Source organism: Periplaneta americana, chromosome 14, assembly GCF_040183065.1.
Source record: "Periplaneta americana isolate PAMFEO1 chromosome 14, P.americana_PAMFEO1_priV1, whole genome shotgun sequence".
Taxonomy (NCBI): domain Eukaryota; kingdom Metazoa; phylum Arthropoda; class Insecta; order Blattodea; family Blattidae; genus Periplaneta; species Periplaneta americana.
This window is the reverse complement of record NC_091130.1, coordinates 106,479,276-106,498,611: the sequence shown is the minus strand read 5'-3', so window position 1 is coordinate 106,498,611 and position 19,336 is coordinate 106,479,276. Positions and strand designations below refer to the sequence as shown.

General features: G+C 33.7%; 1 protein-coding gene across 3 annotated transcripts in view; it reads left to right on the top strand.

Moving 5' to 3' along the window:
- ctrip (E3 ubiquitin-protein ligase ctrip) overlaps nucleotides 1–19,336 on the top strand; it is a 146,537-nt gene that overhangs the window by 90,344 nt on the left and 36,857 nt on the right. For all 3 annotated transcript variants that reach the window (XM_069845838.1, XM_069845841.1, XM_069845842.1), the window contains 6 exons: nucleotides 1,840–2,106; nucleotides 5,726–5,879; nucleotides 10,361–10,485; nucleotides 13,495–13,679; nucleotides 15,058–15,252; nucleotides 17,697–17,888. In XM_069845838.1, the coding sequence (XP_069701939.1) occupies nucleotides 1,840–2,106; nucleotides 5,726–5,879; nucleotides 10,361–10,485; nucleotides 13,495–13,679; nucleotides 15,058–15,252; nucleotides 17,697–17,888 (1,118 nt within the window). The remainder of the gene's footprint in view (nucleotides 1–1,839; nucleotides 2,107–5,725; nucleotides 5,880–10,360; nucleotides 10,486–13,494; nucleotides 13,680–15,057; nucleotides 15,253–17,696; nucleotides 17,889–19,336) is intronic.

The window sequence follows — 19,336 nt, the reverse complement described above, 5'->3', positions numbered from 1 at the left end:
ACCAAAACGTTGAAATATGGTGTTCACTTAAATCAGCTACAACTTGCCATTTAATTATCTGTGCTTCAGTGGCTAGTCATGATAATATCTTTGAAAAATATTGGAGTGCAAGAGGTCAAATGACTTCATTGTCAAACGCCTGGCATTAGAAAACAACAACAACTACTTTAGCTCTGAATAATCATTATTATAATCTTAACAATAATAATACACAAAATTTAAAATACTTACCTACACCTAGTACCGACCTTGTATTTGGGAATTTTTTAATCCATAATTCATAATCGTTTTCCCATCTCTAATTTTTCACTACTGTCAGAGTAATAAAATCTACATTGACATAAGGCATAGTCCTCCTATACCTCTTCTTCAATATAATCCCTGTGCTTAGTGCTGCGGCACATTCGAATTATAACAGTACTATCTTTATTACTGTAAACCAGAGTGCTGCATTGGAGTTAAATCGCTCGCTTGAACTCGGTCGAGTGTCGCACCCTCGAGTGAGATACGATCGGTCGTGATATGCTCATAATAAATAGAAGCACATTACAAGGTCATCTCACCGACATGTCTTATCTTGTATGGAAGGCAACAGATAAAATACACACGTTTTGCTCACACGGTAAAAATAAGGCTTTATTTTCTGCGTTTATGACAAACGTTTAATCGAACAGTCAATGGAACGTACCAAAACAGTAACATGAAGTTATAAATAAAATAGTATGAAAAACTTCGATATACAGTTATTATTGCTAATTAATAATTATTCAATATTTGATTTACGACATATATAATATGATAGGTCCATACATAGCATTCCACCTATATACTGCGACAATGTAGAAACGTTTTACAAAATATTATTGATATAGCAGTAGATTAATAACAATATTAGTACAGAGATAACGTCACAGAAAATATAATAAAACGAATAATCATGCTGCAGAACTGTTACAGACGCAAAGATTGATACACTAATTATTAGAGATTATTATTATTATTATTATTATTATTATTATTATTATTATTATTATTATTATTATTATTATTATTATTATTATTATTACTATAAAACTTGATACAGTTCTTGCATTATCGTGATTGTGTTCTCCGTTTATAATAATTACATTTACATCCAATAACATCTATCAGATGTGGCAAAAACAAAATCACACCTGTGGGGGGGGGGGGGGCATTTACCTACAACATTTATATTACATTTTAAAGCAAGTTTTGTAGTTGTACTATGGAGAGGTTAGTTAAACACTGCACAGTTTTGAAATGATAAACATCTATGATGTTATTACACAGTTCATCACTGTAACAAGAACGAATGTCTAACGCTCGGCTTATACCGTTCGAGGATTTATCGCTCGTGACAATTTTACCCATCATGCCTGTGCGCTATCGGATTATGCTATGAACTACTTGGCGCTCGAGTGAAAACGTCCGATGCAGGCCTCTGTTGTAAACAGTTTTAATAATGACCTCTCCCCCTTGACAAAATTCTGCGTACACCACTGTCTAAGATTATGAGCCATTTCTGTTAATTCGGTACTGCTGCGTTTTAAAGTAGATGGCTTGCTATAGATATTAAGTATTTAAACATTTCTGTTTTAATATTTTATTTGTAATATCATATTAAGAATTTACTGTAGTTCAAATTGTTGTAGTCATCAAAAGATTGAAATAGAATGTACTTCATTGTAGCAATCACATTATTTCATATGCTATGTTTTTCCTTCTGTTAAGCTACATAGTTAAACTATACGTCTTACATGTATGAATACAGCTGAAAAAATTGTCCTAACTAATGACATTAATTGCTTGTGCTGACAGGAGTAATGCACCAAATAAAGAAGCTGGCTGATCCAGATATTCCCCTGGGCATGTCTCCTCCAAAGAGCAGTGATTCCAGTGCGTCAGTGAAGCAGCAAGAACTGAACTGTTCACAACCACAGCCAGGTCCCTCATCATCTGCTTGCAGTCTTTCTGTTGCCAGTTCTGCCAGCTTAAGTGCAGGGTCATCAGTTCAAGCAGTTGTCAGTGCTAGCCAGATTGGAATAGTGTCCAATAATAGCAGTCCAAATGGCAGTATAGTATTAGGTGGGTTTCATTTTTATAATATTTCAGATTATTTTAATAATAAATTGTATGGTATAGATTAAAATTTCAGATTTTCTTCTGAAAATATTCTGATTATTTGAACAGGAAAGACAACGTTAGCAATGCAAGTTGTCATGATGACATTTTGCATCTGTGAGATTTGAAACTTTGAGAGTAGTTGGGTTGCAATGTAGTATGCACTGAGTGATAAAGGAGTTTTTAACTTGTATTAATGAATTCTGGAATAGTCATGATTAGAGGACGAGAATTTCATGCACTATAAAATCCCAAAATATGCATGCATTCATGCACAATCAAGCGAAAAATACACTCAAATATGCACTTCAATTTTCGTTCCAAATTTCTTGTTTCACTAGTTAACTAGATGTTTCTGTAGACAGAGAATGATCTCTCGCATTGCAAGAAGTTATGGGTGCAAACCTGAATGGACCTTTTTCTGTTATTTAGTTTTTTCTTTCTTTTCCTTCTTCATTCCTTATTCCTGAAGCTAAAATGGGCATAGAAATCGAGAAACTGAGGTGTCCACTCAAAACCTTTAAAACATGCATTTAAACTGAATATAATGTATATTATATGCATGATTAAGCTAAAAATTGTTTAAATATGCATTGTGCATGTTTTTATCTCAAAAAAAGGCCAAAACCTGCAAATATGTTCGGAAAAAGTACACATATTTGGAACCGTAAAGTAATGAAATGGGTAAGTACTAAGTTTGAGCTATGTCCTATGTTCATGTACATGGAATTCTCGTCTCTAGTCATGATCTTCATAGAGCTGTAAAGGAGAACTGTTGATTTTCGTGGATAATCATTCTTATTCTTTATTAGGCTGCATGTCTTATTTTCGCTTTAATATGTAATAATTAGGGGGCGGATGTTGATGAAAAATCATCTTCTTATTTTTCACATTAGAACGATGCATATTCATATAAAAATTTTTTCTATGTTAATATCAATGTAAAAAATTAATTTCTTATATTGCATTTTTTTAATTTTTTTACTTTTTGAACCAATAGGTCATTTTAACATTTTTTCGGCATTTTTTGGTCATTTTTAATACATTGAAGAACTTTTAGATCATTTTGAATGCATTTTACTTCTTTATGTATAGGCCTGTTAAATCTTTTTTTTAAGCAAACAGATGAGTAGTAGTCCCTACTAGTAATTACCTACTGAATAAGTGAATAACAGTGAAGTTTGAGTTTTATAGTTTGGAACAAACTCTAAAGTCCATCCCTTATTCCACTGAAGGCTTCACCTCACACACCGGAAGTACAGTAATATAAAATGCTTAACAACAGCTTAATTTAAGTGAGGGCTTTGACTGCTACTGTTCTTTTGTTGGTATGAGGATGTCTTTAGAATTTATATTTGGAAGGGGGGAAACTTTCACCGTTTCCTGGACAATAGGACTTTGTGTCCCCAATATAGTTCGGAAAGGGTGTGCTACATTAGACAGTATTTTTAACGCAAAAACTGCAAGAATGTACACTGCACCCACAATTTGTTTTGTCATTTACCTCCCTATCTGGAAGGTCTGGTAACAAAAGCGAAGAGCAGAAGGAGGAGACGGAGAATGGAGGCACTGACATAGACCACCCCTGATTGAAACACATTGTAAACCCTCATTAAAGTCTATAGTTTTCCCTTAAAACTTTCATTTTGTTGCATGCTCTTTTCCTTTATCTTAGTCAAATTCCAGGAAGTTGCCTTCTCTCTTCGACATTTGCAGGGCAGTCTTTGAAACAAAGTGACTAATTTTTTAGAAGTTGTGGTGCAAGTACGGTGAATGATATTTAAATGTCATTTTCTTTTAATTTCACGTTGTTTTTTCATTATTTTAAGGGCATTGTAATGATCATTTTAAGTAGATTTTTAGGTCATCAACATCCCACCCCAAATAATAATATTTTTGTCTCTTGATAATGTGTTACATTACTAATTTTGCTTTGGGAAAGGATGAGTCTGTTTGTGTAAAACTATGTGTTTCCATTTTTCTTGTTCCATTTCCTACTTCACTAATATACATTACTGTAAAACAGTAATAGCATACAATTGAGGAAACCCCAAGGAAATTATAAACTGATTTCGAGAGATCTCTACAACATTAGTTCTTGACATCAAACAATGTTGTTGGTTGGAGCTTGTCACTGTCATGTCATTTTCTTTGCTCTGTGCAACCAGTTCTCATTCCAGCAGATAGCTGCAACTCAGAATAGATGACTGCAAGTGATAAAACTAATGTGCAGTGAACATGGTTGAAAACTGTAATTCGTTACATAAATGGACGTAGTCAAAATTTTATATTATTCGAAAGACAGATGAACGTGTTGATATGTTACATAATATGTACAGATTGTGACAGAAAGGTAATTGTCAGATGAAGAAATTTTCTCGGAGTCTCTAGAAATAAAAGTCCGTGAAGTAGGTGATCTGTGTTTTTGAAGTGAATGGCTGGGGTTCTGAAATAGTTCGATTATCTTGCTTCTTGATATAACACTCTTTAAAAAATCTAATGTATTTTTCTCAAATCGAGGCAGAGAGTCTTTCGAAATTTGACATTGGACATGTATTTGTGATAGCAAATACCCACCCAAGATGTGATGCAGCCATTGAGTTGAGATGAGATGCGTATTACCTACTAATTTCGTGCACCATATCATGGATTTTGTCGATTTCCTCATTGGTTGCTGTTACTGGCCATCCACTGTGGAGACAAAACAATTCCCCCATCCCCCAATGTCGTATCCATATCTGCTTTAATTTCTATTGGATTCATTCCATTTTTTACGAAGTATTTAATGAGTACATGGTGCTCAATGTTATTCATTTTAGACAATCTGCTTGCAGCATTAATATAAAATTTCAACTGTACAAAATATATTCTGGCCACTGGCGTAGCTCAGTCAGCTAAAGTGCTTCCTGTTGATTAGGATTTGTGCTCAGGCATGGGTTCAATTCCCACTTGGGCTGATTACCTGGTTGGATTTTTCCGAAGTTTTCCCCCAACTGTAAGGCGAATGTCAGGTAATCTATGGCGAATTCTCGGCCTCATCTCGCCAAATACCAAGTCGCTTTCACCAATCTCATTGACACTAAATAACTAAAATAACTAGTAGTTGATACAGCATCGTTAAATAACCAACTAAAACGATTCCCACTTGGGCTGATTACCTGGTTGGGTTTTTCCGAAGTTTTCCCCCAACTGTAAGGCGAATGTTAGGTAATCTGTTGCGAATCGGCCTCATCTCGCCAAATACAAACTCGCTATCACCAATCTCATTGACGCTAAATAACTAGTAGTTGGTACAGCATCGTTAAATAACCAACTAAAAAAAATTCTCTTCAGATTATAATTTTTCGTGCATGATCTAATGAAGAGCGAATGCTAACAATTTTGTGTTGTTGTTGACACTATTCCAATGTCATGTATATGTCAGTTCACTATCTTTTCAAACAGCCTCATAAGTACATTCACAGTGTTTGTTTTTCTATGAATTACTAGCAGTGTTTTACTCCAATACAGGTCACAGTTGAAATATGTGACAAAGAGATTACTGACATAATAAAATAAGACTCAGTATGTCTGTTTTCATCAGCATCAAATGTGGGAAGTAGTGGTAGTGGCTTGGTGTTCGCCGGCACTCCAGCTGCAAGCCCATCACCAGCCAGCCCTGAGCCCAGGCGTTTCACACAGCAGTCTGATATGGGTCTTGTGGGAGAAGACACTCGATCACCAAGTCCGTCACAACTGTGAGTCATCTAAATATTCTGCAGACATTAGCTTTGAACATGAAAGTAAAGGCAAACTAACAAATTTTGATTCAGTATTATAATTACAATTATAATTACTTTAAATTACTGAAATATATGTAAAATGTAATCTCATAGTGATGAACACCAAACAAAATTTAATCTGTGATGCAAAATTTTGTGAACTGTGGCTATCTAATATCTATGCTCGTAGCTGAGGGACACTCCATGTTAAAATATCATGACACTGTTTGGTCAACAGACGTAGTGGTTAGTAACGGGATGTGTGAAGAATATTGTGTTTCAAGATGGAGTGTACCGTGACATGATAGGAAGGAAGTGTTATGACTTTGTGACCTGACCTGTGCAACCCAGCCTGCCAGTAGTGATGAGTAACTCGTCTTAGTCTATCTACTTCAAGGGCCAAAATTCCTGAATCAAGCTGTACATAGAAGTTTTCATCAGTGCTTTTTTCTGGCAGAATGCGCAGGAATGGCATTCCAGCATTTTTTGTTGCATTTTTTTTATCATGGAACCGAAATATGTGTGAATAACCATGTTTTTAATTTTTTTTTTTAATTCTGCATAGACCTTGAAAGTCTTAGTTGGACGAAAAGGAGGTTAAAAATGACAAAATTTCCATGCAGTGAACAGTAATTATCTTCCCATCCACTATAAAATATTCTACACAGAGTTACACCAGCTTTTTCTCCAGAAGGAAAGCACTGGTTGTTATTTATAATATTATTATTAATAAAAACAAATAAGTGTGTCGTCAGTCAAAAAAAGTTGGGAATCACTGACTTAAGATATACAAAAATGAAATAATTTATGTGAACCCAGCTAGCTAAGAAGATCAATTTTCATTTCCTGAATTGTACACAAGTATAAATCTTTATTTCATCAATATCAATTCATTGAAAACAGCTGCTACATATTCTGCACAGTAATATACTTTTACATACTTTTAAATTGATATCATATACATAATCTGGTACAACAGCCATGTGACTGCTGCCCTCAGATCCACATGGCTGAGCAGAGGTGAAAGATCATCTAACCAGTAATGAGGTAGCATGTGATTCCCCCTCCCCCCCTCCCAGCTGTTACAACGGACTTAAGAAACCACATTTGACTATTCACTGTAGTTTCCCACATCCATCACAGTGTTGGATAGACACTAGTTCCATATACTAGTCGAAATTTCATGAGCAAATTTCTTCCCTTATGAGGACTTTTGTTTCCTGCTATTGTATAGTTTTTATATTAAATGGCTTTGAGCTAAGTGTCAGAGCATTAACTTAAAAATTGTTATATTTACATTATATTAATTTTTTTATATATTTTTTTTAATTACATATGTGATTACTAGACTGTGCATTTTCGTTCCTAACATACAGAGGATTAATTAGTTTCGTCTGGTAGTTACATCACATGGATACATAAGCAAGGTTGAACTGCAAGCAGGTATGCATGGGGCCATTAAATAATAATGATGTAATGTATTATTAATATGCCCCAGTAACGTCATATAATGTAGAAAGAACATTCTCTTAGTTTAAACAAATGTTATGTGATGTTCGTAAAAGATTTGCATTTCATAACCTCGGAATATATGTTTTCGTTCACTGCAATGGGATAGGTTTTGATAAATGATTTATTTGTATATATTGTGTAAAATATGAATATTGATTTTTGTTATTATTTTGTCCCTGTAACGTCATGTGATGTAGGAAGAACATTTTCTTAGCTTCAACAAATTTTTACTGGCATTTATAGTAAAAGATATGAATTTTATAATCTCAGAATATATTATGTTCTATAATATATATTGGATATAATAGTATACAATATATATTATAGAACATAATAGTAAACATGATACACATTAACTGTAAATACTCTATATACAGTGCGTTCGTAGCTTGGCCAGACCTGACTGTGCACCAGCAGTAGCTACAGCACTACTCTGCCGGCAGGCACGCCAATCTTCACCCAGTCCAAGGCCGCAGAACAGTCCGGCCGAGCTATGAACAGACTGTATAATATATTCAATTAATTCATTTAACGAAATCAACTCCGTTATGATGAACAAAAACATATATATTCTGAGCTTATGAAATTCATATCTTTTACTATAACTGCCAGTAAAACTTTGTTTAAGCTAAGAAAATACGTAAAGAATTAAATTTTAAAACATCAGAAATCTATTGGTTATTGGGACCTAAATCAAAACTATCATTAGAGAATAAACTTCTTGTTTATAAAGTCATACTAAAACCAGTCTGGACATACGGCATCCAACTGTGGGGAACTGCTAGCAACTCAAACATTGAAATACTGCAGAGGTATCAGAGCAAAATAATAACATAATTAGACAAAAAAGGAAATGCTTGCTCCTTGGTAAAAAGCTTAATTGCATGGTCTTGAAACTTAAAGAATTTGGCGGTATTTTAGTCTTTTTAGAGGAATCTGTCCCTTAATCGATAGTCCACGTTGAACTTTATGTTCCATTGTCACTGCACCATGGTATGTACGAAAAGATGTCATTCATCATGATCTTAACATTTCAACTGTAAAAGAAGAAATCTCTAAGTTCAGCAAAAAATACCTGCACCGATTAAATCAACATCCGAATCATCATGCATTAAATTTGCTGGATAATAGTCAAACAATAAGAAGACTTAAAAGGACCAATCTCTTGTCCTTCCATTCATTTTTACTACAGCTATTTAAAACATTGTTATTTTTCTTTTGGAGTGTTGTCATGGGATAACATCTCCACTCATATCATTTCTTTTATAATATTTACTTATTGTCTATTGTAGACAGATTGTAAATGTGGCATAATTGTAAAAAAAAAAAAAAAAAAAAAAACTAAGAAAATGTTCTTCCTACGTCACATGACGTTACAGGGACAAAACAATAATAACAAAAATCAATATCCAAATTATCAATATTTATATTTATAATTTACAAATAATTCGTTTATCAAAACCATTGCAGTGAACGAAAACATATATTCTGAAGTTATGAAATGCTAATCTTTTACGAACATCACATAAAATTTGTTTAAACTAAGAGAATGTTGTTTCTACGTCATATGACGTTACAGGGGCATATTTATAATACATTACATAATTATTTAATGGCCCCATGTGTACCTGCTTGCCTCTGTACATTTGGGAACAAAAATGCGCTGCCTAATGATTACATACATTTCTCGCGAATGGCAACCTACAAGAACCATAATTAGAGTGTTTTAAGTTTAGAAAAAATAATTGGGTATATAGAGATCTTAATGGACATCCCCCTTCTTTGTAATAGAACTTAAATAAGTTATTTACATATTTTCTAACATACCAGTATATCAAGTAACAGAAGTAAATCTACTCCATTTATTCAGTTATTGGAAATACAAATAAAGTAATATATAAGCCAGAAACCTTGGCTCACATCCTTGGTTTGCATACCTGCAGCAGTTTACTCATGAGCACCTGTCATATGATTCGCTCTAAGATTGTCAGCACTTTAAAACAGAATAAATTCGAGGTCCATGAAGAAGTGGTCCCTTGTATCATAGATGGAAGAAGTAGCTGCCACATTGATAGAATAACACCGCTCTTACACTATCCAACAGTACGATATGAAACTGGCGCAGATCAACCTAGTGAAGTAAATTCAGAAAAATTCAAATCTGTGAACCCACAATTGACAGTTTTCAAGATCTTTACAAGGTTCAAACTATCAATGAGATGGATCTTACGATAAAGTATTGTAAAATTTTCTTCTTTTATATTTCAATCTTGTTACATCTGTTCTTTTACTGTATTTTGTGTGGTATGCTTCGTCTTCATTGACTGTTCAAAATTGAGTTTTAAAATAAATAATATAAGCGATATAAACTCAATCTTCTTAATGTATCCAGCTGTTTGCTGACAACATAAAGTCCACTATAGTCCACTGTAGTCTATTCAGTTGTTGTATATAAGCGATATAAAACATTTATATTTGAAGCAATCCTTAGTTACAGTATTTAGATTTATTTCTCTTGTTTTATATACATTATAAAATACGTAAATAACTTATTTCAGTTATATTACAGTGAGGGTGAATGCCTGCTAAGAAGATGCCTATGTACACAGTGGTGTTTTCTAAACTCAGAATACTCTATAGGTACAACAGAGAAAAGTATTTTTAAACACACATTAAATTCAATGAAAGAATGCAAATTTATAATGTAAAATCATTTGCTAGTAAAAATAAAAATAGAAGTACAGAGACTTTATAGCAGAAGCTCACACATAATGTATTATCTAGATGTGCATCAATATTTTTAAATATGTTGTATATATCGCGTTGAGAAAAATAAAGAATAGTCTCGTTATATGCTATTAAATCTGATTGAGGAAAATTGAAATAGGATACAATAAGCTGTATGATTGTGATGTTTAGCTGATTTAATAACTAACATGTTTCAGGCGGTTAACTGATGTGTTGAAAAGGAAACGCACTCCCAAGAGAGCTGTTACCTCAAACCGCAAAACAAGACAGGACTCTGACAACAACTTGTCTTCATCAATGATGCAAGACCTTTTTTCTAAAGGTATGGTGTCTTAAAATGGTGTTTAATTTAGGCTTGACATGTTTCAAATAAATATTTAATTTTTTCAAATAATAATAACAATGACAATGGTGGAAACAAAAAAGATAAAAAACACACACACACACTTGGTTTATTAATTGTACACAAATCTGACTAATTTTCCTGTTACACTGCCACAGATCAGTCAAATGGGCTTTGAAAGTACTTTGGTTTGTATCTGAATTTCCTCTTATAAATGAAGGGTTCAGAGCCAAGTGCCATTTATTAAAAACGGAGAAAACAAGGGTTGAAGTTAAGTGAATACCATAGTTTAATGAAGATTGACATATCATTTAGTTTGAATGTGTATACTTTATATTACTTGCTACAACACACATACACAACACATCCAACCACTCCCACACAACACAAACAAGCTGCATTCCGAACAATGGTACACAGACTACTCAACATACCAATGAACCAACAAGATTACAACGAAGAGCTAAACACAATCAAATACATAGCACAAGAAAACGGATACAACCCTAACATAATAGATAACATAATATGTAAGACAGAACATAATCACAAAAAACATAAGAATACAACACAAACACAAGAACACAAAAAATACAACACACTAACATACGAAAACAAAAACACATACAAAATTGCAACTTCATTCAAGAAATTAAATTACAACATTGCATACAGAACAAATAACACTCTACAAAAACATCTCAACACACAAACAACACAAACAAACAAATACAACCACAGGCGTATACAAACTCAAATGTAACACCTGCAACAACTTCTACATAGGATAGAGAGGCAGATCGTTTCAAACACGTTACAAAGAACACATCACAGCCATAACAAAATTACAAAACACCTCCACATATGCAGAACACATCACAAATGCTAACCATACCCACAGAGACATCAACACAGACATGGAAATACTACACATCCAACCAAAAAGCCAGAAACTAAACACACTAGAACAATATGAAATATACAGACACACAACAACACACCCCAGCGAAATTCTCAACACACAACTCAACTTCAAAACACACACACTCTTTGACTCTACACTATACCACAGGAACACACCCTCACAGGAAACAGAACAAGTGGTGCCAAGACCAACAACTACCAGTTCTGAAGATGACCCATAAATAGGTCGAAACATGTAAACGAGATACGTTGAAATTTAACACAGGAAAGTCTTACCATACATATTCCGAACGTATATGTTTCCATTGAATTATGGTAATAACTTCATTTTAACCCTTGTTTTCTATGGTTTTAGTAAATGGCCCTTGGCCCACTATGGTTCTGAACCCTTCAAATAAGGAATTAATAACTTTATTTCTCTTCCTGCTGCTACTGCTACTGAAGCTACTGACATATAGCTCTTGAGCTAATACCACTTTACCAGCTTTTACTGTGGTTTTGTTGTTGCTGCAGATACTTCTTCTATGACACTATGGTTTTCTTAATTTAATCTTGGCCTCCCTAATAACAACTCTCCATCCTTGGCGCTCTTGTTCCTTATTTCTCCGTTTTTATCCCCATTCTTCTTTATATTTTTCTGGACATCAAGCCAACTTAACTTTGGTCTTCCAACTTTTCTTGAACCTTGGCATCTAAAGATGTTTTTGGTATTTTACCATCATTCATTCTGACTACATTGCCCAGCTATTCCAGTCTTCCTAGTTTAATGTAAGTGATGATATAGATATCTCTGCACATATTTTGAATTATTAGATTACTTTGAAAACACCATAAGCCATGTTCAAGGACCAGTTCATAGATTTTTCTGAGTATCTTCCTTTCCCATTACCCAGAATAAATTTTTAGCTTTTTCAGTTAGTGTCCATGTCTCACTTTCATATACCACAATAGGTTTGATGATGATTTTATGAAGTGTGTCCTACTTTTAACGTATAACAACTGTCGTGTTTACGAAGCTATAGCGGTCATATTTTTCCCATGGTTACAGTTGTTGACAAATAATCATGGAACATTACACCATTCCACAATGCGTAGAAATCATTAAAATTTATTATTAAATAAAAGTCATCCGTTCACCAAGCATTCTGTGCATTACATGAAGTGTACGATGTGTAAGATACCAGGCTATGATAAGGGATTACTTTTGGCCTCAATTGTAAGGTATGAATCTCAGAAACGTCTAATTTCAGCAAAATGGCACCATGTGCCATACTGCTCATGAAACAGTCTACCTTTTGAGGAGAAATTCAGAGGCTTCATCATTTCGCGTGGTGGTGATGTTAAGTGGTACCCGAGATCATGTGATTTAACACTGCTGGATTACTTCTTATGGGTTATGTTAAATAATGGGTTTATGCCAACAAGCCAGAAACAGTTAATGACCCATTGTTGCAATATCACGTGTGTTATTCATGAAATTGAGCCCGGTTTATGTTTGTTATTGAAAATTGGAAGACCCATATACGCACAACCCAACGAAGCCATGACAGCCATTTAAGTGACGTTGTCTTGGCATTAAGTGTGCTTCAAAATAATAGTAATTAAATAAATAAACCTCTTTCGTTTATACAATTTATTTAATTTTAAAAGTATGACACTCTTATTGGAAGATCCTATATAAGTTTATCTTAATTTTCTTAGATATGTACTTAGCTTTCATTGTACTATCAAGAGCTGGGGACAACTATTAGCTGCTGTTATTTTCTCGCATATGTCTATTATAATATCATTATTATAAACAACTAACATACCTAGATATTTGAAGGATAGTACTGTATTACACGTTTGGCCATTAATTACTACTTGTGTTTCGTTAGTATGTTTACTTTTATTTATGTTAACATATAAACCTGCCAGCTGCAATTACTGCTTCCATAAATATAAAGAGAAGCATGTTTATGTTCTGATGAGCAATTTTCATACCAATATTTCTACTGGAGAAGTGCTGTTCTCCTGTGGTTAGAATTTTGTATCCAATACCATATGTATCTATTCTGATTTTAGCAACATCCTTGGGCAGTTCTGGGCGATCAACACCAACTGGTGCCAGCGGTGCTAGCTCTGCAAGATCTCGGTTTGCTGGTGCCACATCTAAAACAACAAGTTTTTTGGCCAGTCTAAACCCTGCACGGTGGGGAAGAAGTCTTAATTCTGCTGGTGCAAACCTTTCAGATAGACCCTTCCACAAGGTAGTGAAGTATATTTTTAAATTATTGAGTTGTTTTACAACATTGTTAAAATCTACCCTATGTGGTATTTAGGTCTACCTTATGTTGTATTTAGGTAAATGGATAAGTGACTGCTCATTGTCAGCATGTTTGAAACTTAGCTGATTATTCTGTGAAGTGTGAAGACACTTTCCTATTGCACACATGTTAAAGTATTAGACTTAATCTCTTGAAGTGAAAACAGGTATAGCCTCCTGAGTCCTGAAACATTCGTTGTTTTATTTTTAAAGTTCAGTATAATTCTACACTTCAAAAAAGTCACTGACATGAGGAAATAAGCTGAAAAAATTCTGCAGGTTACAGTTAGGGCACAAATGCAGGTATATTATAGTATACTTCGGATCTCTGCACATACATCTTATATCATAATCATATCTCTGGCTACTAGCAACAGGCATCTATAATGAACACCGATCAAAATACCCCTCATTTCTCGTGAAAAACAACAATTGAATAGACTACAGTGGACTATAGTGGACTTTACAGTATGTTGTCAGCAAACAGCTGGATACATTAAGAAGATTGATGTATGAAGTATGATATAGTACACTATACTCACAGAACTAAAGAGGATATAGCCTAATTTCTGGAATCAATCTTCTTAATGTATCCAGCTGTTTGCTGATAACATAAAGTCCACTGTAGTCTATTAAGTTGTTTTTCACGAGAAATGAGGGGTATTTTGATCGGTGTTCATTATAGATGCCTGTTGCTAGTAGCCAGACTAATTCCAGGAAGAAGAAGTAGAAGTCGAAGTATTGCATAGTAGTTCTATTTTATTTTTCATATCCTATGAGATTTAATTGAGACTTACTTTATTCATGAAATAATATGAAAAAGTGCGATGTTTCGAATGTTGTATCTATTTTTGTCATGGGTTGAGGAGGAATAAAAGGAACTCTACTCATTGGGGTTGAAATGTTTAATCTCCAATTAACTGACCACTTGCAATGATCGTAGCATAGCTTTACCACTTTTTCTTCCCCATTGTACACTATATCCTTTTCCATCATGCCTTCATCTCCTATTTTTTCACCTCGTCCTAATGCGAATCTTATGATGGAGATAGATGTTTAAAAAGTAATGTTTGCTTGCTTGTTATTTAAGCAGTAGAAAAAATTTAATACTCTTTTCACTAATGAATAACCAATGCTTTTTCTCCTTAGATTGATCTGTAAACATTGTGCTTAACATTTTTTTTTTTTGTAAACCTCAGTTGTCGTTTAAGTATAAAATGACAAATTTACTAAGATCATCTTATGATTTAGTACAACCAATTCGACTTGAAGTTTATCCTCACTTACTTACTTACTTATGGCTTTTTAAATATTGTTCTCAGGAGTCTTCCATGTCAAAATCTTCGAGCAATCCAAACTTGACAGCTGGCAACAAAGAAAAAGCTAGAAATTGGGTTCGTGAACAGGCTGCTCGATTTGTAGAAACTTACTCTGTATCAGAGAACAATGGACCACCTCATCCTGCCATGAATGTGCTGTCCAGGCTCACTCAGGCAATACATAAGCTTCAAGCACAGGTAAAAATATAGAAGAAAAATAAAAAGATCAAAAGATCAACTTAATTTATGTAAATATTTCAAATAGAAATGACAGGCTTCGTGCAAAATCTATCTTCTCCAGTTAATAATAAAACTGGAGGTCATCTTGGATTTAGAGAAAATCATAACATAATCATAACATAAAAATGATACAGCTTACAACATGAAAATTATGCACACTTACAGAGACGAGAATTGCATGCTAATGCATGTTTTTATAGGAACACAGGACATAGCTCAAACTAAGTACTTATCCATTTCATTACTATCTGGTTCCAAATATGTATACTTTTTCCGTGCATATTTGTATGTTTTGGCTTTTTTGGGGGGGGTAAAAACATGCATAATACATATTTAAGCAATTGTTAGCTTAATCATGCATATAATATACATTATATTCACTTTAAATGCATGTTTTAATGGTTTTGAGTGGACACCGCAGTTTCTTGATTTTATATCCCTTATTTTAGCTTCAGGAATCAGGAGTGAAGAAGGAAAAGAAAGAAAAAAAACTAAATAGCAAAAAAAGGTTCATTCAAGTTTACACCCTTAACTTCTTGCGATGTAGAGACGTCATCTCTGTCTACAAAAACATATTGACTGACAAGCGCAGAAACCTCACAGAAACCAATTTATAAATGTTGTTAGTTGTTAACTGTGCAAAAAAAGTGAGATAAAATAAGAAATTTGGAACAAAAGTGAAAGTGCATATTTTAATGTATTTTTCGCTTGTTCGTGCATGTTTCGTAGTTGATAGTGCATGAATGCATGCAGATTTTGGGATTTTATAGTGCATGAAATTCTCGTCTCTGCTTATAAATAATATTTAGACAGAAATAAATACAGTAAAAACCTCTGTTAACCAAACCTCTGTCACCAAAAACTGGTTTAACCAAAACATGTAAGTCGTGTAACTGAATTTTTTTATGAAGGAATTAAAAAGTTATACTGTATTGTGTACTATTTTTATGAAATAGAGTACACTCGTATATGTATTTTTAATTTCAACACTTTTTGGGCAAAATAAAAGACTAAAGTAAAAGCAGTTCCTTAGACAAGTAGTTGTCACTAAGCAGGTCAGAGGAATACGTGTGAGGGCAAAAACTCGTCCTGTTCTTTATGCAAGCCTGGTAAATGCACCCCCAATCACTAAACAGGCGTGACATTGCTGCCAGAAAAAGATGCAAACAAAAAAAAACCAAAATAAAATTTCGGACTTTTTCTTAAAGAAATGATAAAGAATGATATTTAGACTTGATAATACTGTACTTATTGCATACATTATATCAGCTGTTTCTTTTAAACGCATGTGTGCACAACTTATGGGTCAGTTTCTAGCTTTTTAGCGCTAAATTTGTTGTCCGAAATTTTGCTTATCCGAAAAGGAATCAGCCCCCTTTATTTTGGTAACAGAGGTTTTACTGTAGAAAGAAGACATTAAAGTCAGGCACATAATCACAGCATGTAGCTACCAATATCTAATTGATATAGCAAGGAAACAACTTACCCGGTATTAAACAATCAATCTTAATGTATCCAGCTGTTTGCTGACAACATAAAGTCCACTGTAGTCTATTCAGTTGTTTTTCACGAGAAAAGAGTGGTATTTTGATTGGTGTTCATTATAGATGCTGGTTGCTAGTAGCCAGAGGTGGGGTGTAGTCAATATATACTGCAGGGCTGTGTCTTCTGCAACGGGTACTGATGATTTTAATTTACTTCTTTTGTGGTTTATGGATGGACAGTATAGAAGAATGTGTTCCAGATCTTCATCATGATTGTTACACCACGGACGCAAAACTGTCATTTCAGATAAAAGTGTTAATAACATTGCAAATGTTTAGTAGCATTTTAGAAAATAAATAGAGAAAATTCGATATTCTGAGCATTTGTTTAGCTATTATTAATCTAATCATATTTGGTGCATCCACAGTTCCACTCCGCATAATAAGACATTTAACAGTGTCCATAGCTAAACGGAAATTGAAAGTATAAATTTCACTTCGAAATGTTTATGTAGGCAAAATCAAAGGTCATACAACAAGCATACTCCATGTATGCCACAAATACTAGCATGACATTGTTTCCAAGTTGATAGCATAATTTTATTTTTCATCACAGTGCAATGCCATTTTATGCCAAAACTCAAATTTTTTAGAAATTGTGTGGAATTTTTAATTTTGAGTGAGTAGAAAGTAGAAGAGATAACATTGTGAGCATTAAGCTCTAAGTTCACATTTAATTTGACTCATCTATTTACTGTAATCAGTATTCTTGTATGTGTATTATTGTGTGTTTTTGGCAACCCAGAATGCCTGGGCAGACTATTTCTTGGAAATAAATTATATTTTTCTGAATATTGTCATAATTTGTCAGAATCATGCATGTATATTAATATATTTAACTTCTCTCTTCTATTTCAGCCTAATGAAAGTCTGACTGCCCTGGAAGAGTTGCGTAGTATAGTGATGGAATCTGATATTTCTCCTTTTGAAGTCAATCACAGTGGACTGATACGGGCCATTCTTCATTACGTTACACAGGCTGATAGTACAGTAGTGGGCTCCCGGGATCAGCGACTACGTACCTTCTTACATGTATTTGCGGGATGCCCTGTAAGTCTGCTCTTCATGTTTTGATTCATTTATAAATATTTTGAACTAATATAATATGTCCATTACCGTATATACTCTTGTAATCCCCCTCCCCCCTTCCTCATGACTTTTGAGATACGTTTTTAAGAATTTCATTCTCTTCGTGTAGTTTCTGTCTCTTTAAACAAAGTTGGACACTCCTTTTCCCTTCAAGAGCACCTTTCTTTAAGATTCCAAGTACAAAAAAATGCATGGAAAATACAAGATCTAGGTTTCCGCTGACTACAAAGAAAATGATTTGGATTTGTTGTATGTTCAAAGTTGTGCGGTGTAAAATACTATGTTTATTTTCTTTGTGTAATTAATAAATTAAATTTTGACACGAAATACTTCATGCTTGAAGTTCAACACAGTGATCTGAGGTTAGTCGAGGTCAGGCTAAAGGCATTAGAATTGATATACAGCTGTATAGAGAAAAGCCACAAAATTGTCCAGAATTATTACTAAAATTATGTGTATATATATATATATATTTATTTATTTATTTATTTGTATCTATTCAGTAGTGCTGTTGATTGTCAAAATATTTAATCGATTAACTGTTTGAATTTAATCGATTAATCGAGTTTTGATCGATTTGAAAAAATGTTTTAATTTGCTGTAATACACAGTTATTGTTAAATTTAACTTATGTTTGGTGATAAGCGTAAGAATTAAATGTTGTCTCTCTGTATATATTGTATGGTTATATTACAGAACTATTTTAATTACTTACTAACATATTTATTATGAGGCTTATAATTTATTGTGTCAATTTCTCTGGGAATTTTTGAGACAAATATAAATAACAAAAAGTATGAAGACTCACGTAGTTAATACTGCTTCATCCATGATTTTAAACATGTGAGTGCATTCACATGTTCCGAATTAAGTGCCGCTCTACATTTAGTCACAATGTTTCCTGCATCACTAAACATGAAAGAAATTTTTTTCTGTTAAGCACTTCTTCACGATCACTCAATTTAAATCCAATCGTTTCACCAAGTTTACCTCTCAAATTCTCATATGACATAATGGAGTTTACACTTTTCACAGACCACAGAAAACTGATTATTTTTCTTTATCAAACAAAACGCATAACCTTCATATACAAACTCAGTACAGAAACTGCAACTGCAAAAGTACAGTGGTCGAAACAGAAGATTGGTCCCTATTGTAATCGAATTACCAGATTTTAGAAAGAGAAGAAGATAGTTGCGCTCTCATTTGCACACAGTGTAGACATGGCTATTTTATAATGGATAAGGGGACGAATCCCAGAAAAGTGTGTATTTCATGTGCTAGGAGCTGACAACAAGGTGGAAGTTTTCTTGGAAAACCATAATACGTATGAAGGTTTCGCGTTGTGTTTCAACTTTCAATAGAAGTGTTTGTGCAAAGATTTTCCCTACGCTACCTGGTTTAGAGTT